At 31.0% G+C, this 25250-nt stretch overlaps 2 protein-coding genes across 3 annotated transcripts; one reads left to right on the top strand and one right to left on the bottom strand.

Moving 5' to 3' along the window:
- Positions 1-1581: 1581 nt before the first annotated feature.
- LOC116016269 (zinc finger CCCH domain-containing protein 30-like) lies at positions 1582-5352 on the top strand. 2 transcript variants are annotated; one of them, XM_031256447.1, is made up of 3 exons: positions 1582-1927; positions 2461-2522; positions 2709-5352. In XM_031256447.1, the coding sequence occupies exon 3, from the start codon at positions 2720-2722 to the stop codon at positions 4916-4918; it is 2199 nt and encodes a 732-aa protein (XP_031112307.1). In that variant the 5' UTR covers positions 1582-1927; positions 2461-2522; positions 2709-2719; the 3' UTR covers positions 4919-5352. The 2 variants fall into 2 exon arrangements, with proteins under 2 accessions (XP_031112307.1, XP_031112306.1); XM_031256446.1 differs by lacking the exon at positions 2461-2522.
- A 13901-nt stretch (positions 5353-19253) lies between these two features.
- LOC116015231 (protein DETOXIFICATION 43-like) lies at positions 19254-23199 on the bottom strand. The gene is made up of 13 exons (XM_031255257.1): positions 22850-23199; positions 22642-22763; positions 21618-21869; positions 21312-21517; positions 21036-21171; positions 20830-20926; positions 20627-20727; positions 20381-20544; positions 20218-20289; positions 20028-20144; positions 19854-19949; positions 19637-19758; positions 19254-19468 (listed from the first exon to the last, which is right to left on the bottom strand). The coding sequence occupies exons 1-13, from the start codon at positions 22948-22950 to the stop codon at positions 19402-19404; spliced, it is 1653 nt and encodes a 550-aa protein (XP_031111117.1). The 5' UTR covers positions 22951-23199; the 3' UTR covers positions 19254-19401.
- Between the last annotated feature and the right edge of the window lie 2051 nt (positions 23200-25250).

Raw genomic sequence — 25250 nt, 5'->3', positions numbered from 1 at the left:
TTAAATTTTAAAGAAAATTTGACCTAACTTTTTTTTTTTTCCATTAGATGTTAAGTATTGGATAATATATCTAAAAACATAATAAATGGGAATGAAAGTTATACCCCTCATTTATATCCGTTTTTCCCGTTAAGTTTTTTTTTCACATTATGCTATAAAAGTTGTACTACATAATATTTTAGACAAATATACCCTTACCGTTATAACTTCCGTTATCTTTTCCACTATTGCTACTATGCACATGCATCTACCATATATTTTCTTATCTTCAATGATAAAAATAATATATACACATTAAATATTAGAGTTATATGTTAGTTATTTTTTAAAATATAAATATCCAATTTATAAAAATATTTTACATTATTATTATTTACTATATTAATATTTAAATAAATTTAAAATTTTAATATAAAATACTAATATTGGGCATCTATTTTTTGCGCATCGCGCATAAGAAAAACTAGTTAGTATAGATAAATACTAGGAGTCCGGTTGTAGATATAGTCAATAGATTGAAACTCTTTCTCTCGTGCATGAGTTAGGTGTTAATTTTTCCATTCCCCTCGAAGCGCATTAAATACACCTTTTATAGGAGTTGGAAAGAGTACATGCCGATAGCTCATTAAAATATTTTAAAAAGTATTATATTATATACGGAGTAAAATTTAAGAAAAATTGTAAAATTCATATATTATATATTTAAAAAATAAGGGTTAGATTAGTCATTGAACTATATACGAAAATGCATCTGGGTTCTTAAACTCAAAACTTTGTAATTGATTTCCTAAACAAGACAAATTTGTGCATTTGATAGAAGTTTAATAGTATAAAAGTAATTCTATATGATAAAAATGATATTACACTATTTGTAGTGAAATATGTAATTCAAAAAAACATAATACTAATTTGAGTCTACAAAATTGTTATTATTAAATTTATTTTAGGTTTAGATTAGATGATAATAATTAATATCATTTGTGATATTTTTTTTTACTAATACTTTTAAATGTTTTTATTACCTAAAAGTTAGCATTTAGTCTTTTTCTAGTTAACGTTTGCTCTTTAGGCGGAAACAGCATCATTAGTCTTTGACTTGATATGGTGAACGAATGCTAATCATGCTTGTTTTCATGTGGAATTAGATTCATCTTTATTTGGTTGCTTTGCTTAACAAAATTCTTAGGCAAAAATAAAAAAGAGAAGTTTAAAATTGTATGAAAATGAATATTTTGCGATATCTAGAGGGGTCAATATGGAATATTACAAATAAAAAGGAGCATAGGGTAAAAACACCCGTAATTTTCACCTTTTGCAGTTTACCCCTCCCTTTTTTAGTTCATACTTTATTCTCTGGATTTGACTCCGAAACTGACCGCTGCCGGGCGTCCGCTCCTCACTGGCGGACTCCAACTCTCCCATTTAAATCCGCTTTACTTTCATCTTTCAAATCCGCCACACCCTCACCCCACCCCTGACCTGCTGAACCGGTAACCCGTCCCTCCTTCTTCAACCTACCCACCGGCCTATACTTACAAACACAAATATATATTCATTTGACTCTCCACTCCCATTTCATTTCCTTCTCATTTGCATTTGCATTTCATTTCATTTCCCTCTCTCTCTCTCTTGCTTTCTCTCTCTAGGTCTGTCACTGTCTTCCGATCTTCTTGTCTCACTGTTTATCTCTACCTATATATACACGCAACGCAATATATATATAGGTATACGACGTACGTATACGCAGGCCGGAGCTTTTGCGTGTAGGAGTTATGATGGGAGTGGTATTCTCTCTCGGTTGCTGTTGGAGTTGGAGCGACAGACGGTGGATATGATCCACATCGGAAGCGAATCTCCGGTCGCCGTAGCCGCCTTGCTGTGTTGAAGTCTCCGTGGATCTGTGCGGCGCTTCTGTTGATGAATATTGGTACGTAGGGTTCTCTTAGCTCCTGTGTTGGTTTCGGTTGAGTAGACAAATTTTTGTTAGTTTTTGGGATTAATTTTTTTTTTTTGTTTTTCATATTTTGATCTGTGGTGTATATGCGTAAAATTCGAGATTTTGTGAAATTTTTTGGTGGTATATTTTTCTTTATGACTCTTTTTATTTTTAATAAATAATAATAAAAAAAGCGATCTTTTGAGATACGGGGAGTTAAACTGTGGGGAAAATGACTGTTTCAGAATATATGCTTCGATGCGATTCTAGTTGATGTCTTGTCTTTTAACAGACATATTCTTCCGTCTAACTTTTTCTTTAGGTGATTCAAACTTGGTATAATATTGTTGTCTGTGTGCACCTGAGAGAACGTAGATAAAGTGGAGATAATAAAATCAGAATCATTTCCTCAGTAGACAGTATATGTAGCACTGATTTGATTTGATTTTATTTTAATTTTCTGTTTCTGATCTGGTATTTGGATGAGGTATTGATATGTTTAATTGACCCTTTTTTTTGTGAAGTGGTACCCAATATGTTTCACCCCTTCGAGAGTCTGGCTTCAAAGCAGTAGATCTATGTTAAGGTGAAGTATTGGTTTGTGTTGATGAGTTCTGAAATTGTTGTTTGTTTGTTTGTTTTCCTGTTTTGTCTAGTCCTTGTCAGTGAAAAGCATATGATCCCTGAGATCTGATTATTGGGATTGGTTTAGATTAGTTGTGAAGTTTGAAAGTTTGCATCTTGTGATATATTATCTATTCTTGGTTTGCAGGTGACTGAACCATGTGCAGTGGCCCAGAACAATCAAATTCTGATTCAGCTACCAACCAATCTAGTTCTGATACCAAATCTAGTATGAAGGACATGGGCAAACATAGCATTGAGACTGATGACTGTTTTTCTAGTTTACTTGAGCTTGCTGCAAACAATGATGTAGATGCGTTTAAGCGGTCTATTGAGTGTGATTCGTGTGCAATTGACTCGGTTGGGCTTTGGTTAGTGCGCAAGAAGGGGTCGAAGCAGGTTGTTAATGAGGAAAGGACTCCTTTGATGGTTGCTGCCACTTATGGTAGTGTTGATGTGTTGAGGTTGATTCTCGCTCAGCCTGAAGTGGATGTTAATCGAGCTTGTGGGCCAGACAAGTACACGGCTCTTCACTGTGCGACGTCTGGTGGTTCTGTTAATGCTGCTGAAGTGGTGAAGTTGCTGCTATCAGCAGGGGCTGACCCGATTGTTGAGGATGTTAATGGTCAGCGGCCAGCTGATGTAATTGCTGTTCCTCCTAAGCTTCCGGGCGGTAGAGCTTCTCTTGAAGAGCTGCTTTTGAACAATACTTCTGATGGTTCAGTTGGGGAGTGCAATTTGCGAGTGTCTGTAACCACTTCGAATGCATCCTCACCGATCCTCTCTTCGTCACCAGACAATGGATCTCCATGTTCACCGTCTGACTTGGTATCTTATCCAAGGGAATCGAAGTTTTGTGATGTTCCTGCTAATTCTGCACCGGAAAAGAAGGAATACCCTATTGATCCGTCTCTTCCTGACATCAAGAACAGCATATATTCAACTGATGAGTTTCGGATGTTCTCTTTCAAGGTGAGGCCTTGTTCTAGGGCCTATTCTCATGACTGGACGGAGTGCCCCTTTGTGCACCCGGGGGAGAATGCACGCAGAAGAGATCCTAGGAAATACCATTACAGTTGTGTGCCATGTCCCGATTTTCGCAAGGGGGCCTGCAGGCGTGGTGATATGTGCGAATATGCTCATGGGGTGTTTGAGTGCTGGCTACACCCAGCTCAATATCGTACTCGCTTGTGTAAGGATGGAGTCGCCTGTGCTAGGCGAGTGTGCTTTTTTGCCCACACTCCCGAGGAGCTTCGACCCCTGTATGTCTCTACTGGATCTGCAGTTCCATCTCCTAGGTCTGCTGCTGCAACTGCAAGTGTTATGGACATGGCTGCTGCGTTGAGTCTTCTGCCCGGGTCACCATCTTCGCACTCTGTAATGTCTCCTTCGTTCAATCAACCCATGTCTCCTACTGCCAATGGAATGTCTCATTCACCTGCAGCCTGGCCACAACCGAACGTTCCAACTCTGCATCTCCCGGGAAGCAACCTCCAGTCGAGTCGCCTGAGGTCTTCTCTCAGTGCCCGAGACATCCCGCCTGAGGATTTGAACATGCTGCAAGATTTTGATGCCCAGCAACTAATTCTAAATGACTTGGCTTGTTTTTCACAGTCGCGTCACAATTCTGCTTCTTTGAACCATTCTTGTCGTTCTAAAACACTAACTCCTTCAAACCTTGAAGAGCTTTTCTCTAACGAGGTCACCTCCTCTCCTCGCTACTCTGATCAGACAGTGGCTTCTGGCGTTTTCTCCCCTTCGCACAAATCAGCTGTTTTCAATCAGCTCCAACAGCAACAGAGAATGCTTTCGCCAATCAATACTAGTGTGTTTTCTCCTAAAAACGTTGAGCACCATCTTTTGCAGGCTCCATTCTCAGTCTCCTCCCCGGGAAGAATGTCCCCAAGAAGCGTGGATCCCATATCCCCAATGAGCGGCCGCCTCTCTCCATTTGCTCAATCCGAGAAGCAGCACCAACAGCTACGCTGCTTTAGCTCCCGGGACCTCGGTTCCAACAACCCCTCCATCGTCGGGTCCCCTTCAGCAGCAGGTAATTCTTGGTCCAATCTAGGATCCCTGAATTCAAACATTGACTGGTCTGTCAATGGCGATAAACTGAGACACCACCCGGGAAGGTCTTCTGAGCAGCTTAACAACAACAACGGAGAAGGGCCTGACCTATCATGGGTGCAATCTCTTGTCAAGGAATCACCACCCGAGATGATGAAAGACAAGTTAGCAGCCCCGATCTCGGGCACTGCTGCTACTCCATCCGGTTCTCAAATCGACTCCATGGATCCTCATTCAGTTCTAGGAGCTTGGCTGGAGCAGATGCAACTTGATCAGCTTGTAGCCTAAGCCTAGTGAGAAAAAGTAATCATTTTTTTTTTTTTTTGGTTTAGACAAAACTGAAGTCTTTAGGGAAGTATATAGTATTATTTTGCGGCTTTTTTTTGGCCGGTGAAAAGGAGCGCTGAAGTGGGGTAACAGAAGAAGGAAGGCAGGCCAAAGGTTTCAGCTCAGCAAGTTTCATTAAATTTCAATCTTTTATTTCATTAAAGCAGCAGAAGTCAAGAAAATTGTTGTCTTTCTGGGGCTGTATCCAAGAAAAACCCAGTCCCAGATTGTGTAATGTTTCATTTCTGTAATACATAATTGTAGGACCAATTTTCCCCCTTACATTTCCTTTCACTAAGCTTTTAACTGTATTTTCATTCCCTTATTCACTAAGTCATGTAATTTCTATGGAGGAATGTAAGAGAGAAAATTACACAAAATGAATCTTCAACCCTCTCTATTATTTATTTATTTATTTATTATTATTATTATTATTATGTTTAATTGTAATTTTTTAAAATTTAAGGATGTGATTATTTTTTGGTGCCTATTTTAACTTTTTTTCCAACTTTAAATATATATAAAATTAGTATTTCTAACTTTAGTCCATTGATTTTAGTATTTTTTTTATAGCTTTTATTATGATTCTTAATTTTCTTTTAGATTGTCCATATTATAGGGCTGGGACATCCTCGTGTATTGAGGTGATGGTGGTGGGTCCCAATTGGTGGGTGCTGATTTCTTGATTGCGACGGTGCCGTTTTGGACTTGTTCTAACTTTGAAGATTAGATTGTAAATTTGTTAGAAATTCAAAATTTTTGGGTTGAAAAATTACAAGTGCAATACAACAAAGAGACTTTATGGGGATTTTGATTTGGATTCAAATCTTCTATTCCATGATAGACATTTACTTCAATATCAATTGGCTCGTAAATCTTTATTCGGTTGGCTCGTAAATCTTTATTCGGTTGATCTTGTTTGAGATTCTTTAATGTGATTTACGAACCGTTGTTGATAGCACTCACCACTATATCTGAGTCCATTTTCACCTCCACATGTTAAATCCCCCGCTTTGACCACTTCGAGATACTTTCTAAGCCCTCAAAGCTCAAATGTATAGCTATCTGCCACCCCCAATTAAGCATCTCACGTGAGACGACCTTAGATACGTTTTTATGATTTCTACTTTACGATTGGTAACCAACTAATTCAAGTCTAATCATATTTGATTCGAAATAATTAGGGATTGCCTCTTCCCTTATATTAGTGGTTCAGATCAAACATTCCTTTAAAAGTGACTCAATCTATACCATAATTAGAATCGGTCTAATTTGTCTTGATCTTTACTTTATTTGTATGGGTGAAGATAACAATCTTGTCAAGTTTTGACAAGACAAAGTTACATAGCTAAAAAAATTTCACCATTGACATAATAATAAAATTATTTTGATTCATTGGTTATTATGAATTGACCGATCCTATCATGTTGAATAAAAAGTATATTATTTATATTATCACGTTAAATAACGAAGAAATTTAGTGTAAAATTTTTGTTCTTTCTAGAGTTATCTATTTTGATATGATGTTGATTATGCGGACGTTCATAAAACTATAAATTTAATTCTTATGACTTGGCTGTTGTGGACTTCATTTATTAATTAAATTAAAATGTATAGAATAGACCATTCAATGCATCTTAGGGAGAATATACTACTCCCCCGTCCCATTTTACCTGTCTTACTTTCCTTTTTAGTTTGTCCCAAAATAATGTCATCTTTCTTATTGAACATAACTATCATTCTACATTTCCCAATTTACCCTTTTGACTTTTCAACTTTTTAGACTATTAATGAGGTAAGTACAATTGTACTTTGTACAAATAACACCTACTTTTGAAGGGCAAAATTGGAAAGTTAGTATCATTTGTTATGTTGTATTAAAAACTGTGAAAAAAGTAAATGAGACAAACAATTAGGGACGGAGGGAGTATTTATTTATTATAATTTTGCAGAGAAGTGGTTGAGATAATGAAGACTTTTTAATAATTAATGATATAGGAAGTAGTTTATAGTCAGAGTTTAGAGATGACGAAGACTTATATATATATATATATATATATATATATATAGGGGTTCATATGTGAATTTGAGTTGTCGTGTAAACGCTATGCATATTTTGGAGCAAATAAGCCCTCTTACATATTTGTAATCAGTAAATTGTAATTGCAGGTTAACCAGACTTCCGGCTAACTCCGACGAACATCTGATCTAATTTCGGCAACTGAAACAACACTGACGAATCGACGACATCACCTTCTTAAAAAAATCAAATAGACTTTCAAACTTAAAAAAAAAAAATGCAATTCAACCCATCTTACTTTCATTTTTTTTTTAAAAAATTTACTGTTGGTTACATGCAATAGGGTTAAAATGGGTTGAATATCAATTTTTTTTCCGCTAGTTCAAGGATTTATTTGAGATTTTGTTAATTTAGAGGCTTACTTGTATGTTTTGGACAAATTCCAGGGTCTATTTGAAAAATAACTGTGCTGGGTCTATTTTAGTCCAAGGTCCATTTGTGACATTTGTTTTTTAATTTTTTATTCTTAGCTCAGGAACTTAATTATTAAAGATAATCTGTGTTTATTGGTACATGTGTTTACGAATACATATACAATAGAATATATCTTTAATTATCTGTTGAATAATGTATTGTTGATACATGAACCTGAACCTAATAATATTAGATATAATAAAATATATCCTTATTTATTTATTTATTTATGTTGACACCGTAAAATAATTATTATTTGACGAGGTCGCCGAGATGTTGATAGTGAAAGGTTTTATTGTAGATTTGTAGTTGCCTTCAATGGTTGGATTGATGGACAATTGTCAATTGGAATTTTGCTTTGCCTACAAAAAGTCCATGATTTTGGATGACTCATTAATAAATTCATTATTAATATTAGTGATGAACTTATGACTTATTATTCAAGTGAGCTTAATTTTCTTTAAAAAGACTAGTATGTTCGCCCGTGCGTTGCACGGAATGGATTTGTTATAATATTTAAAAAATATTTGGATCAATATACAATTATATATATTATAACATCGAATATTATATAGCGCAATTGATGAAATTGATTAGATCGATTATGTTTTCTGATGTTTTCCTTTGAATTAGAACAAATAATTGTCCAATTACCCGAGCGTGGATAAATTTTTTTTATTATATATTGAGATAATAAAAATAAAGATGAAATTATAAAAAATTCTAATATTGAACGTGTACATTTATTTGATTATAAGATTAGTACAAAAATATTACTCAATTAATTGAATAATATATGACTTGTTTGTCTAAAATTATCTTAAAAAAATCTATAAGTAATATGACTTATATAATTATATTATGACTTATATAATTATATTATGACTTATATAATTATATTATTACTAAAATAAATATGAGAAAATGAGAAATAAATTAATTGTAATTATTATAAAAATAAATTCAACGACCAATACTTAACTTAATTATCATAATAATTATTAGGCAATTATTATTAGTCAATTACACTAATATATGTGTAATTATAATTTTATACTTTAAGTATATTCATTTTCCCCATATTGCATTTAGTTTTATCTTCCTCCTCCATATTTGAATGAATTAATTTTGATTATTATAAAAATCTAACAACCCATGTTCAATTAATTTTTTTAAAGTTTAAATAACTTAGGGTGTGTTTGGTTCACACATGTGAATCGGAATCGGAATGGGTATCAAATAATTGGTAATGGTAATGGGTTTTGGTGAAAGTATTTAGCATGTTTGGTAGTTGGATGGAATGAGAATGATTATTAATAGTTGAGGAAGAAAGGAGGAAGGGAGATGAAACCCTTATATAATAAGGGTATGGGTTTTATCATTAATGGGGTATTCCAAACCCATAGTAGCATTCACAAAACCTATCAACCAAACACAAGCAATCACTTTCATACCCATTCCTTATGCCTAAACCTACCAACCAAACACACCCTTAGAGTTTTCAAAAGGAAAGTATAATTAACTATTAAAGTTTTTAAATAATTTTCAGTTAATTAGTAATATCCTTTTCTTTTCCCGATAAATGATTTTACTTTTATTAATAGTGTTGATACATTAGTATACATATTATCAATTTATAGATATTAGTTAATTTCTATTTTACATTTTCTTAACAAATAAGCTTTATTAATTATTTGACCAATAAAATATTTCATTAATTGACTACAAAAGTTTAGGCGGAGTTTACTTTTATATATAGTATAGAATATAGATTACGATCTTTTTATATTTTAAATCAATTAGTAATATCATTTTTCTCGGAATAATGGTCAAATAAACCACTAAACTACACACAAAACTGCAATTAGGCCATCGAACTCAAAAAGAATGCAATTGGATTCCTGAACTATATAAACTCATGCAATTAAGTACAAATTGACATGTTTTCAAAAAAAAAAAGAAGAAGTCCAAATTGACCTGGTTACTAATTTTAAAATAAACTTTTTAAATAATTTTAATTAAAATAATTAAATAATAATAATAATAATAAAATTTTAAAAAAAAACAGACGTCTCCGGCAGTTCTTCTATTTTTTTTAATTTTTTTTAATTATTATTGCCAATTGTTATGTGTAAATTAATATTAGGCAACCTTATCTAGGAAAAATGAAAAGAATTACGGAGTAATATTTACCTAATTTTCGTTCCATTTTTAATTGATGATGTAGAATATTATTATTGAAATATTTTTGTTTCATTTTTAATTTCCGTTCCTTTTTTAATTTATCTTTAATATTGTTTAAAATAAGCCTTTATTATTTATGATGTAGAATGTTTTCTTTTTTTAATTAAATTGCAATGAAATGACCATTTCCTTTTTCATTTTAGTTAATTATGGATATTTTTTTTATTTACAGTCAATTATTAATATTCATTTCCTTTTATATATTCAATCAATTAGTAACATCAGATTCATTTTTAGTCGATTTTTTTTAGAATAATAGATCCACTGGTATTTTTACCTAATTTCTGTTCTATTTTTAATTAATGATGTAGAATATTATTATTGAAATATTTTCATTCTATTTTTAATTTACCTTTACTATTGTTTAAAATTTAAAATATGCCTTTACTATTCAATTCTTATGTTTTTATATATAGTATAGATTAATATTATGCTAATTATGATGTCCATGTATTATGAATAAGTATAGTAATTAAGGAGTATATATTATAATTAAAAAATAATGTATATTTTAATTTCGTTTAATTGTGGACGTAATATGTGTATGTTTAATTTTCTTTAATTTTATCCGTAATATATATGTGTATGTTTAATTTTCTTTAATTATGTCCGTAATATGTGTATCATTAATTTCTTTAATTGATTAGATAAAATTACGGCAAGTATAAAAAACCGTTTAATGAAAGTATAATGTTTGAACTAATTATGACCATAATTATTAAGATTTTATTCCAAAGTAACCATTAGCATAATTTTATATGTGTAATAATCTGTGAATTGAAATAATTTACATAATTGTATTGACGTAATAATATGTGAATTAGCATAATAATACGTGAATTGAAATAATTATCATAATTTTGTTAATCTCCTCTAATTATGGATGTAATATGTGTATTATCAATTTCGTTAACTGATTTGATAAAATTTATATTACGAACAACAATATTAATTCATTAGTTGTCATAATTTTTAAGATTTTATTCAAAAGTAATCAAATGAAATGCACGGGTAATTGACATTATTTGAAGTAAAAATATATAAAATCATCGTAAGAATGAAATCTCTATGTTTAATGACCATAATAAATTTAGATGTTAAATATAGTGTAATTACCACAGATTATTTAGATGGTAAATAGTATATGGTAATTACCTATATAGATTAGCATATTAAACGGATTAACATATGGAACAATGTTATAAAAAAGGAAGGAAGCCTTTTAGATAAAATATATTAGGAATAATATTNATTTTATTTTAAAAATAAATTAATATTTTTGAATTTTTGGATAATTGAATAACTTAAGATATTATATTTTTGGATGATTTCTTGGAAAGAAATAGGGCAAAAATCAGAGTTGCTATATAAATTTTCAACTATAGTGTACTGTGTATGTATAGCGGAATGTACTGTATATGTATAGCGGGGTATTCAACGTCGTTCGACAATGAGATTCCATGAAAATTGATATATAAAAATTAAATTATTTTTTTAAAAATAATAAAATTTACCCAATATAATATCTTACGTTATTATATTTAATTTTAATATATCGATTTTCATGTAATTTCATTGCCGAACAACTTTGAATATCCCACTATACATACACAGTCGTGCAGTACACTGTAATTAAAACATTATATAACAACTTTGACTTCTACTCTATTTCATTGCAAGAAATCATTTTCTTCATTAATGAAATAGGGTAAAATCATCCAAAACATTCATATAAATAACATGTCATCATTTTTTATTATTTTATTTTTCCATGTCAACAAATTAGATGGGTTACTTGTTAGAAATTGGCTAAAAATGCTAGATGAAAAATAATTAAGAGTATAATGACTTAGATGGACCATATTTTAGTTCATGGTGTTGGATGAACAATCAGTGTTAGTACATGGGTCTATTTGACCCTTTTGCCTAACAACAAATAATTGTCCAATTACCCGTACGATGCATGTATACATTTTTTTATTATATATTGAGATAATAAAAATAAATACGAAATTATAAAAAATTCTAATATTGAACGTGTACATTTATTTGATTATAAGATTAGTGCTAAAGTATTACTCAATTAATTGAATAATATATGACTTGTTTATCTACAATTATCTTAAAAAGATCTATAAGTAATATGACTTATGTAATTATATTATTACTAAAATAAATATGAGAAAAATGAGAAATAATTTAATTTTAATTATTATAAAAATAAATTCAACAACCAATGTTTAGCTTAATTACCATAATAATTATTAGGCAATTATAATTACATTTACTTTTATCTTCCTCATTCAAATCCATATTTGAATGAATTAATTTTGATTATTATAAAAATCTAACAACCCATGTTTAATTAATTTTTTTTAAAAGTTTAAATAACTTAAAGTGTTCAAAATGAAAGTATAATTATTTTTTATTAAAGTTTTAAAATAATTTTCGGTCAATTAGTAATATCATTTTCCTTTTCCGATAAATGATTTTACTTTAATTAATAGTGTTGATACATGAATATAGCAACGATATTACCAATTAATTGATATTAGTTAATTTCCATTTTATATTTTGTTAACAAATAAGCTTTATTAATTATTTGATCAATAAAATATTTAATTAATTGACTACAAAAGTTTGGGCTGGAAAAATAAAATATGAGAATTTTTCTATATATAGTATAGAAGTATAGATTATGATCTTTTATATTTTAAATCAATTAGTAATATCACTTTTTCTTTTCTATTTTATCTTTTCTATTGTTTTTGCGGAAATTTCACAAATAATGATTTTATATTTTTATTTTTATTAATAGTAGTCTAGATATATTAGTATAGATAAGTATTCAAATTATTTTTATTATTATTGGTGTAATTAAAAACAGTAATTAATAAATTATTTTTTCTTATAAAATTACGCAGAATTTGTTTCAATTATTTCCACAACTATAATGGTTTAATTATTCACAGAATTTGGTAAATAAAATTTTGTTACCAATTAAATTTTATTAATTTTTTTACCAATTAATTAATAATATTATCTTGTGCCGAAAATATGAAGGGGAGAATTTTACTTTTGTTAATAGTGTTGATACGTGAATATAAAAACAATATTACCAATTAATATATATTAGTTAATTTGCATTTTACATTTTCTTACCAAATAAACTTTATTAATTATTTGGCCAATAAAATATTTAATTAATTGACTACAAAAGTTTGGGCGGGAAAAATGAAATAGGAGGATTTTACTTTTATATAGAGTATAGATAATACATGTAAGTTTAATTTTGTTTAATTATTGATGTAATATGTGTACCTTTAATCTCCTTTAATTATGTCGTAATATGTGTACCACTTATTTTCTTAATTGATTAGATAAAATCTGTAGTATGGCAAGCTATATTATGGCAAGTATAAAAAAACAATTTAATAAAAGTATAATGTGTGAATTAATTTCTTAATTACTGTAATTAAAGATTTTATTCAAAAGTAACTATTAGCATAATTTTATGTGTAATAATCTGTGAATTTGAATAATTTGCATAATTGTATGGACGTAATAATTTGTGGATTAGCGTAATAATATGTGAATTGGAACAATTATCATAATTTTTTTAAATATCCTTTAATATGATGGACTTAATAGGTGTATTATCAATTACCTTAACTGATTATATAAAAATATAAAATTTAAATAACGGAAAGTATTAATTCATTTATTTCTGTAATTTTTAAGATTTTATATTATTCAAAAGTAATCAAAGGAAATGCACAGGTAATTGATATTATTTGCAGTAAAAAAAATATAATCATCATAAGAAGAAATTCTCAATGTTTAATTACCATAATAAATTTAGATGTTAAATACAGTTGGTAATTACCACGAGGTTATTTAGATGGTATGGTTATTACCTATATATATTACCAAAATAAACAGATTAACATATGGATCAGTATTATCAAAAAATGATGAAACCTTTTTGGTTAGATATATTAGGAAAAGTATCAATTAATTAAAATATGATAGGTAGTACTAAAAAAACAAATTGGGAGGAAGCCTTTTAGGTAAGATAAAAAATTATATTAGGAAATTGATTATCAATCCTACTAATTTTTCTTAATACTATATTTGTAATTACCGTTATAAACAGATTTAATAGAAAAAATTAATTAGGAACTTATATTAAGCATTTTGAATTATTATTATTATTAATATTAGGAAATTATATTAAGAATTCTAAATTATTATTATTATTATTATCTTAACACAAGATTATATCAATGTATAAAATTTATATTATTACTATTCATGCAATAGATCTACTTCTTCATCTCTGATTATACCATGCCGGGAGGATTACTATTTTTATCGTACCACAAAATCATAATAATATGCAAGAGTATAAGATAAACTTTTCAAAAGAAACACAATTAAGGGATAGGAATAGCAAATAATTTTACTACAAAATATTTATAACAACAACCAAACCAAATTAAAAAAGAAACACGCAAAAACTTCTCCAAAAAAATAACTTTTAGAAATAGAAAAATATGTAATTTTACCACACTACATAATTGTAACAACAACTGAATTAAACCCTTGCACTCCATTTGATCCTCATCCATTGCCCTTCCTGACCCAATTGCTGATACTGGTAAAAGCACTCAACAATCTTCATCAGTTCTTCCGCGTCGAAAACCCCAATATGTAATTCACGACCTTGAACCACGTTTACCTTTTTCCCATCCACTCACTTGTAGTCAACAAAATCTTTCTTCTGCTTCACTTGTGGGGGAGAATATGGTATGCTCTTTCTCCTCTTCCTCCGCTAACCCCTATCGTTTACCCTAGATGACGCCGATGAATGTTTGTGATTTACCGGTGCCGGAGACGACACATTGGAAACCATCTTTCTAAACCGATTCAAGTAGGTCGGTGCATGCACCACCGTAGCTTTCTCAGAGGAGTTAGATGGCTTCGTTATCGCTAGGAAACGATATATCACCGAATTGAATTACAAAAAATTTTAAAATAAATTGTTAACACGAAATCAGAAACTAAATGATGAAATAAAGGAAGAACAACAAAGCATAACCATGAAAATAAAGAAAGAAATCAAAGGATTTTCACTTACTTGTGAGTCTTGAGCTTGTCCATCGGAGTTGTGATCGGAAACGTATGAAACGAATGCCGACTTTGCCGAGTTCAGAAGTTGTGAGGGAACAATCTCTCATGCTCGGAACTTATATGAGAGAAATTGCCGTTAACTTAAATCTGTTGGAATAAAATTAGGAAGAATGATACTTAAAATTAGGAAGAATGATATTGGAGTATAGGTTTTAATTTTTTTTTGGTAATTGGCAATAAATTTTGTGGAAATATATAAATGGTTAATTAATAAAATAACCATATGGAATAAAATTAGGAAGAATGCTTTATGTTTTAATTTTCTTGGGATTATGGAAATAAATTTTATGAAAATATATATAGTTAATTAATAAAATAACCATATGGAATAAAATTAGGAAGAATGCTTTATGTTTTAATTTTCTTGGGATTATGGAAATAAATTTTATGAAAATATATATAGTTAATTAATAAAATAACCATATGGAATAAAATTAGGAAGAATGCTTTATGTTTTAATTTTCTTGGGATTATGGAAATAAATTTTATGAAAATATATATAGTTAATTAATAAAATAACCATAAAATAATTATTAATTTCATTTTACTAAAATGCCCCTGAGTTTGGGCGGGAAAACTTGGGAGGAGGATATTATTTTTATATATAGTATAGATTAGAAATTATATTAAGAATTTTAGATTATTATTACTACGGAGTATTATATTATTATTATTATTATTATTATTTATTATTATTATTATTATATTAACATAATAGATTTTAAATCGAGGTTACAAAATTTAATATTATTATTTCATTTATTCAAGTATATAGTAATCACCATTTTTTAACTAATAAGTGTGAATTAGTATTGTGCAATTAATGATAAAGATTAATAATAATTGGAATCAACAATCAATGATACAATGACCCATGTTTAGCTTCCAATGCACCATTTTTTATAAAATGAAGAATTGGAATGGTAAAACGAACAATTGGAATGAATAATTGAGGATTTATTCAAGTATAGTAACCACCATTTTTACCAAATTACATAAGCATCCGTAAATGGGGAAGATCAAGATTGCAAATTCTACAATATATAGATGAGCATCCGTAGATTGCTAGTTATTTTACACAGTACAACTAAAAAGATGGATAGTTAAATAAGGTATTATCATTCAAAATCTTGTAATACAAAGTTACAATACAATGTTTTTCCATTAGAAATTACCAATCAAAGTAATGTGATTAAAATATATAATTATAGAAAACATTTGATTGTTCACTACAATCACTCTAAAAATTGTAATTTTACATACGTGATACGCACATGGCAAAATTGGCCTAGCTACTTGAAACCTTATCAGCAAAAATTAAAGCATATTGAGCTGTTAAAATCAAACTAAATCACAGTACTACAAAATACTCTATGGAATGCAGACTACATCATAAGGATCTCCAACATGCAGAATGAATCAACTAAAAATTAAATCATACCGCATACCATAACAATTCTACGCGTGTTAAAGTTCGATCTTCGACTTCATAGAATTACAGATTATAGATCTCTAACTAATAGTGAGAGCACAGATATTGGTACGTTGTGAGAGAAGAGTCATTTCTCATCATTATATAGTGGAGGATAAACATAATATGGAAGTTTTTTCAAAAGGAAAGTATAATTAATTTTAATTTTATGTAAATATAGATGATTGACATGTAAAAATTTTACTACAATATTATATAATTTTTTCATTCTAATATAGTTAATTACATGTCAATTATATAAATATATATAGATATATAGATATAGATATAGATTATCATATCACTAATCACCAATCACCAATTAATTATTCTTTTTTAAAATAATCACCAATTAATTAATTAATATTAGTATATATTAATATATTAATATTAAGAATAATACCATATACCATATTATCAATTATCAATTATATATCACTAATCACCCATCACCCATTAATATTAACAATATTACCATATTATCATATTATCATCATCATATATTACCATAATAATATTATAGGATGGATAATTAATAAAATAATAAAATAATAAATAAATAAAATAAATGATTTTACCAAAATACCTCTAAGTTTTGGGGGGAAAATTTGGGAGGAGGAAATTGTTTTTATATATAGTATAGATTTTAAATTATGATTTTGACAATGAAACATTTGTTTTTTTTTTGTTATTTTATTTTATATATTAGGTATCCCAACTTATGTCAGACTTATCCTAATTAAACCCTCAGGATTCCACCTCTACTTGTATATTCTGCGCACCGGAGGTCTTTTCAGCCCAAAGAATCACCATATGGGTTCGATCCTATGAGGCTATGATCATCTATTTGAAATGATAACAAATGTGTCATTACACTACATAGTAATTAACTTTAATTTTGACACATATCTTATACGAGAAACGCTGTCCCAAATAAGTTTCTTGTATTTTAACGAAAAAAATTATTTTAGAATTTTAAAAAACTCATTTGCGACTTGCATTTCTGACAAGTCCTTTATTTTTGTCATTACCTATTCAAAGTTGCCCATACGTCAAATAATTTTTTTAATGAAGTAATTAACTAGTCAAAGAAATGTTACATCAAATTAAATTTATTTTGTCAAAAGTAAGTAAATGATTTTCTTAGACCATCCGGGGCCTCTATCGGCCCATAAAATGTATGGATGACAGTGAAAGACTGTACATCTAAGATAATAAGATATCAAATCAAAATTTATTTATTTAATAACTCTATTAGTGTGTTTTGCAATTAAAAAGAGATAATGGAAATATGACTTCGCCTACTCAATTATATATAAAGTATCATTAAATGAATGCTAATTTGTCAAATGCACTTGATTTTTATAGGAGTTGATACAAATTAGTTTGATTAATTTTGATTTATGGGATAATTCGTAACCGCTATTCAAAGATATATTCTAAGTAAAAATTAGTCTAAACTTTTTCATAGCTAATCGACTCAAACCAAGAAAGAATGACAATAGGTAACTTACATGGGGAGTCAAATTTAAAAATTTATGGTTACTAATTCAACTGTACGACTAACTCGGTTGTATCCCTAATTTGCTTTTTGAAAACGTTGTATCCCTAATTAATTTGGTTAACTTGTGATGATATAGAATATGTCAATTAACCAGTGACAAGAAGAGAAGAGGTCAAAAATAGTTATGAACCACTCTACTAAAAAGTCAACTCATTTAATAAATGAAAGAGAGCACTAAAAATTATTGCAATGGGGCTATGGCGGGGAGCCGGGGACGGGGAAGGGGATATATCCCCTGCCCAACCCTACATTCTCGTCTCACTCCCCGCATTTGCGCAAATTATGAAATTCCCTTTCTATCATTATCCCTAGAGGGATTTTGCGGGTACGTAGAATCCTTCACTTGTAAATTTAATAACTTATATTTAATATAAAATTTATAACTACAAATTTCAATGTTAATGCATCAAACTGATAAAAGTATTTGCCTAATAACTATCAACTTCAATATTAGTATTTGATGTGAATCCACTAGGGACTCAACAATAGCAAAATCCATATAGTTTAGTAAAACCTATCCAAGTTTGACAAATGAAGGTTATAACTACAAATATGAATCATTTATGAATATAAATTATTTATGAATTCTTGTGTGTGTGTGTATATATATATATATAAGATTCCTTATCATATTCTACAGTATTAATAATTCATCAAAGTTCAAAGTAAGCCATGACTATATTATATTGGGACAAGGAATCTCCAGCACTTGGGCCATTTTCCTCAGCCAAATCATATATGCTTCATCACTTGGAATATTCATGTTTGCTTATAAGTAGTTGTATGATTGAGCTTTTCAGCTGTTTTTATTCTGTTATATGTTTTCAGCTATATATATATGTATATATTCTAAAATTCTATTTCATCTGTTGAAATTATATGTATTATTCTAGTGTTTGGTGTAGTGTGCTTTTATACTTACATAATTTTACCAATTGTTATAAAATATTACATATATACAAAGGAAATTATAAAATAATTAAAATTCTTGGAGACCATGCCAAAAGACATTAATTTGCAATAAATGAACTTTTGTGCTGATGTTAATAATTAAAGATAAATTCTTTTTACACCGAAATAAAAATTATATAAAATTTTCCCTTTCAAATATTCTACAATCTTGATATTTAATTTGAGATGTGTGTAATAGTTGTATTGACTTTCAAGAATGATCTCAACACAACAAATTTGTTAAATATCAAGAATGTAAACTAAACTATCGAGAAATTAGTTAACAAATTATACAAAATACGTCAACTATATGTACATAACTTGGCTCATAGTCTATAATGTGCATGATAAACCACAATCTACGATGTAATTTGCGCTCTTAGATAAGAAAATAAATGTATTAATCTGTTAGTGAATTTTGAGTCAAGTGAGTAGCTAGAGAGTGACAAATTATATCATGGACTTGCATTAAGGATTATATACCTACAAAACTGAGGTTTCAATGTTACATACAAGAATATGTACAATCATAAATTGGCTTCCCCTATTGTCCGAGCCCTAAGGAAATGCCAAGGTCCTGTTCCTGTTCCCATCCTGCAAAACATCAACACAACACAAAAAACATAACCAAACAACCTTAAATTCTCATCCCCTAAGCTTCCAAACTTAGCTAGCTGAAGCATAGGTGAGGATTCTGGTAAGCTAACTGAAGCATGTGTTCTGTCTTAACTAAAAGTTTAATCAGAGAAGTGTCCACGTTACCTCAAAAGGCCAGCGATTGTGCGGAGAAGCATGAATATGCTTAGCGCGATCCATATCCCGATAAAACCATTGTTTTCTGAGAGAAAGAACTCGGAGGCAATGGTCATTGCAGACACCAGAACCTGAAAAGACAAAACAGGATGAGTTCTTGGAGCCTTTTTTTCTCTTCTCTTCTCTTTGTGTGTAAATGAAAATGGAAGCTGAAATGTAGGCTAACCATTGAATATGCAGAGTACAAGAAATCAGATGCCCCGAAGTTGATACCATCGAGAACAAACGCAAACGAATTGATTGGCTGCGTGCCTGCAACGAACTGATAGATTGAACAGAAACAATGATTTCTCGTTAACAAGAAAAAAAAATAGTGTTTAGTTTGTGTTGTGGGAGATACCGGGATTGCTATGGTTATAAAGCCAATAACATTTTTGTCCTTCGAGAAAACTCCCGATCCAAAACATAAACCTAATCCGACAACAACAGCAAGCAGAAGTCCCAACACGAACCCCATCTACACAACATTTTTGTCTTAGATTATACGAAGTTTTTCAAAGAATAGCATTTCACCATTTGTATATATGTACCTGCAGCACTCTGACAGCAACGGTCTCAGCTTTCTTGTAGTCTTTCTCAGCAAACGAAGAAGCAAGAATCGCCTAGAAAGCGAGACAAGACAACAAAATTGATCAGCACCTTAACTAATGTTAGATTTTAGTACATACTATGTTAATGATGTCTTATTGTTACCTGTCCTGCAATGGCCAAGCCATCAGCGAGCAGTGATGAAGTCAACCAGACCTGCAAGCAGACTTGAAACGCGGCCATAGGGGTCGAGCCTTGTCGTGCAGCCAGAGAAGCAGCCAGGGTCACACAAAATGTCGCGGCTATGACCCGTGCAAGTAACCAGAATCCTGCAGAAAAATTCCACGAACATTATAATAAGCACCCGGGAATCTAATGGGAATGATTAGTCAAGACTCAAGAGTCTCTTACCATTCTTGAGAAATTTACTGAACTGCAAATCTTTAGAACTCGGTGGTAACAACTCAACTTCTTGCATCAACTTGCAAAACAGGATCAGTGCTAATAAGTACCTGTTAGAAAAGGCGACGGGGTGTTAAGAAACTTACGACAATACCAAACAGAAAATTAGAGATCAGAGTGTATGTGAATCGAGTTCTGATGCAAGGGCTTACTGAGAGATTACATGAGCAACAGCAGCCCCGCTAACACCCAAACGACAAGCAAATATAAAGATTGGATCCAAGATTATGTTTGTTGAATTGCCTGCAGCTGTTAGCCCAGAAAATTCATGAAATTCTTGATGATTTTAGCCATTGAAGACACTAAGAATGATACCGAAACTAACTTTAAACAACCATACAGATTTGCTACTACTCACCAGTGGCATATAAAGGGGTTGTAGTATCCTTTAGACCGCGAAAGATCCCTTGCATTGCCAAGGACAGAAGAACTGCGGGGGCTCCAAGTGCTCTCAGAGTTAGATACTTTCGTGCAGGGTTTAACATTGGAGATTCCTATATGGTTTAATGAAAATCAAGAAAAGTTGTTAATGTTTCTGCAAATATATGTCACACTAATGAACTTCTGAGGTCAAGGAAGGAAATCGGGCCTATATGAAATGTTGGTGACAACTGAAAACTAGAAGAAAACTCACAGATTTGACACCCATTAAGCTCAAAAGTGGTTTTGCCAGAACTATGAGGATGACTGTTTGGAGAAGGCCAAGAACGCAACCCATTATTAATGCAGTTGATGCAGAAGGGATCTGTTGTTTCTCACGCTTAACTTTTCCTTTTCCTCCACCAATCCAAGTAGCAATCGGAGATTGAGGCACAGTTGTTTTAGAATTTGATGAAACAACTGCAGACCACAAACTAATAGGATTAAAATTTACTTCAACTAGGATAGCCAAATCAAATTTATTTCTAAGAGTGCATCTATTAATCTATTATCTATATACCATTTTCTGGTGCAAATGCATTCTCCTTGTTTTCAAGATCAGAATCTTCTTCTGGCTTTAGTTCTATCAGTTCATAACCCTTGGCTGATCCTTTACCCGAGCCCTCGCTTCTTGACGACTCACTAATCTTTTTAGCAGTGCCTTCCTCTGCAACAAAGGAAGTTGTAATGTTAACCAGAGGGAATATGGTAACCTTGTTGGCTTGATTGATGATGGAAATGGCAACTCCAACAGCAGCAACTTCCACAGAACCTGTCACACACAACAAAAACATTCATGATTTTGTTCTTCCCTATCCAAGCAAATGCAGCAGTTCACTTCATACCAAATCAAAGAAATAGTGATTCATTGCAAAAAAATACACTTCTTCAACTAAGGCTGTGTTTGGAAACCAGGAAACATTTTCATTTCTAGTGTTTGGTTGCATTCTAGAAAATAGTTTTTGTGTGTTTGGTTCATTTTCAGGAAAATGAGTAAAATTGTATAATTTATGAATGTATTTATAAATTGAATGTTATGTATTAAAAAAAAAACTGGATGCCATTCATAAAATGAGTGTTAGTATTAAAAAAAAATGTAGATTTGGTCTCTGGTTTCCGACGAAAACCATATCTCATCTGGTTTCTAGAGCTTGGTTTCCAGAAATCATTTTTCGGGTTTTCAAATACTATCTAACTTACATGCAGCAGGTTAAACTCATAATAACTTGCCCAAAAAGGCGAAATTCTCTCGCCCTGCCCAACAGATAATGACTCAACAGTCCATTAGGTTGGAGGACCAGAGCCTGGTGCCGGGTAGTAGAAGCCCTGCCAGGCTCAATTCTGTGTCCCTACCCACAATCTACTAAATACGAACAAAGTAAGCTGTTCATGCTGGCTAAACTCATAATAATAACTAATAAAGGACAATATGAATTGGTGCATAAGTAGAGAATGGAATACTAAAAGGTTAAATCTAACCATAACCTAACTAACCCATATGTTTTCTCAAAATTTTCAAGGTGGATTCTCAGAAATGTGTATACCTAAATGCCCAATGAATGCAGTATCAATCAGAGAAGCAATGGGATCTGCAGCTAATGCAAGAGTTGCAGGGACTGCAATACGCAGTATCTCCATACCCAGATCATCCAATCTGAAAACATGCCTGAAAAAAAAAAACAAATTTTCAAAAGAATCAGTCATCTAAAAAAAAAACATTAATATTTGAAGGGGGAAAAGAAAAACTCAAACCTGACATCATTGAAGGTAATCAAGAATGGAAGCTTCAACTTCTTCAGAAGAGGAGCAAAATCATCATCATCATCATTATCTGCATAATTATGCTCAGCCATGGTATTTACTAAAGGGTACAAACAAACGGCTTAAATTTGACTAAACCCTCTGCAAATAAGCAGAAATTTTCAAGAAATAAGGATTTGTCTGAAACCATAAAATTTGAGCAGAGTTGGAAGGAGGGAAGGTGAGAAACCCCTTTCATGCTCAGAACAAAAAAGAAAAAATTGCGCTTTTGTCCAAAGATGCACGTAAGCCTGCTGTGATGCTACCTAGTTCTTCATGTCATTTCCCCGGATAAGCCTGGTTAGCTCTTTAATTTAATTATTATAATTTATTTATTGATGGTGCAATCTTGCAGCTACCAATATACTTTAATTTTATTTATTTTGAATCACGAGAAAAATCACAAACCTATCTTGCGTACAGGTTATAACCTACTTTATTTTGTGAACCTGATAACTTTGTGCAACGGCCCAGAACAATATGGTGCACAAAAAAAACAAAGTAACTCAAGATACCGTGCACAGCATGTGTGCATTTTGTTTGCAATGCACGGTTCGCTAATTTAGATAAAGTGTCCAAATTAACTCTTAGGTTTAAATAATTTTTTTAAAACATGTTAATTAATATAGGTTCTCATATGAACTTATATATATATATATATATATATATATATATATATAGGATCGCGTTCAGGTGCGTACTGGCCGCCCAGGAGAGAACTGCGGACGAATCACAGCGCGCCACGTGTCCGGAATATAGTTGCACATAACGTTATAACTAGGTGCACATAGGTGCACCCAGGTGCATAAATGTTAACAACGTAAATTACTTGCACCTGTAAGTGAAAATAAGTGCACACGTGCAAATAAAATGTATTACAAGTGCAAGTAAATTGTACAATGAGCATCAATACTAAGTGCACCTAATGTTATAACTAGGTGCACCTATTGCTATAACTAGGTGCACATAGGTTGCAACCAGGTGCATGAATGTTAACACAGTAAATTACTTGCACAAGTGCAAGTAAAATGTATTGTAGATGCCTGTAAAATGTATTACAGGTGCAAGTGAATTGTACAGTGAGCATCAATACTAAGTGCACCTAATGTTGTAACTAGGTGCAACTAATGTTATAACTAGGTGCAACCTATGTTATAACTAGGTGCACCTAGGTTGCACCCAGGTGCATGAATATTAACAAGGTAAAGTACTTGCATTTGTAAGTGAATTGCTAAAATAGGTGTATGAATATTAATAAGGTAAATTATTTGCACTTGTAAGTAAAAATATGTGCGAAAATAGGTGCACTTGTAAGTGAAACTAGGTGCACCAAAGTTCCAGTTATTTACAAAAATGCCACCGCGTCATTTTTTTAAAATTGCATCTGATTCGTTGATATGGACACGTGGACGGCTGTGGAGCGTTCTCATTTCCTACCTGGGCGAGAGTTCGCACGAGAGTGCAACCCTATATATATATATATATATATATATATATATATATATATATATATATATAAACCATTTTTATTGTTTGAGAAAACTTCTGATCCCAAGTATAAACCTACTCCAACCAACACAACCGAGCCGGAAATATAATGCCATGCATGTCCCAATTCTACGTTGCTTACATGCATTATATTGCCAAATCTCATTGTCGGAGTGAGATGTTTCCATGGGAATGGAGTGTTAGATATATTTGTAGTCAAANGTTCGTGTTTTTCAAAAAGTTGACCAGTAGATTCTGTAATTGAATCTAGACATAAGGTTTCTTGGAAGGTTTGAAATTCTAACTTTGAAAGTATAGTATTTGAGATTTCTGTAGGGAAAGTTTTGTCTAATCCAGATGTTTCCATGGGAATGGAGTGTTAGATATATTTGTAGTCAAAGTATGTTTCTGAATTTGGGTCTTGATAAAAAGTATGGATTTCATCAGTTTCCTGATGTATTTTCTCGGTTAAAAAGTTTTTAGTGCTTTCAAAGTGTTGTTGAATAAGTTTTTTATCCATGATGATAAATAAGTTTTTTAAGAAGTTTAAGTTTTATAAAAACCTTCTGGTTTGAAGATTCTTCTTCTCTCTTGCATCACAGGTTGCTGTACTAAGAGTTTTATTACTTATCTAGATCTTTTTAGTTTATGTTTGTTCTTACTTTTATTGTTTTATTATCAGATTTGTTCTTTTTATTTTCACCTTATCATCCCTAACCTACTAACCAAAGGATCCCATGACCCTCCGTCTACAACCTNCATGATGATAAATAAGTTTTTTAAGAAGTTTAAGTTTATGAAAACCTTTTGGTTTAAAGATTCTTCTTCTCTCTTGCATCACAGGTTGTTATACTAAAAGTTTTAA

The sequence above is a fragment of the Ipomoea triloba genome, chromosome 4 (genome assembly GCF_003576645.1).
Source record: "Ipomoea triloba cultivar NCNSP0323 chromosome 4, ASM357664v1".
Lineage (NCBI taxonomy): Eukaryota > Viridiplantae > Streptophyta > Magnoliopsida > Solanales > Convolvulaceae > Ipomoea > Ipomoea triloba.
Note: the sequence above shows the minus strand (reverse complement) of the source record. Positions and strands in the feature narration are given on the sequence as shown.

What these genes read in the sequence shown, in the direction of transcription:
- LOC116016269 (XM_031256446.1), top strand. Translation starts at nt 2,720, where the DNA reads ATGTGCAGTGGCCCAGAACAATCAAATTCTGATTCAGCTACCAACCAA.
- LOC116015231 (XM_031255257.1), bottom strand. Translation starts at nt 22,950, where the DNA reads ATGGCTGAGCATAATTATGCAGATAATGATGATGATGATGATTTTGCT. An exon ending in TTGCTGTCAGAGTGCTGCAG is followed by an intron (nt 20,145 to 20,217) that starts GTACATATATAC and finishes AATGTTGTGTAG; the next exon opens with ATGGGGTTCGTGTTGGGACT. An exon ending in ACAATCGCTGGCCTTTTGAG is followed by an intron (nt 19,469 to 19,636) that starts GTAACGTGGACA and finishes GATGTTTTGCAG; the next exon opens with GATGGGAACAGGAACAGGAC.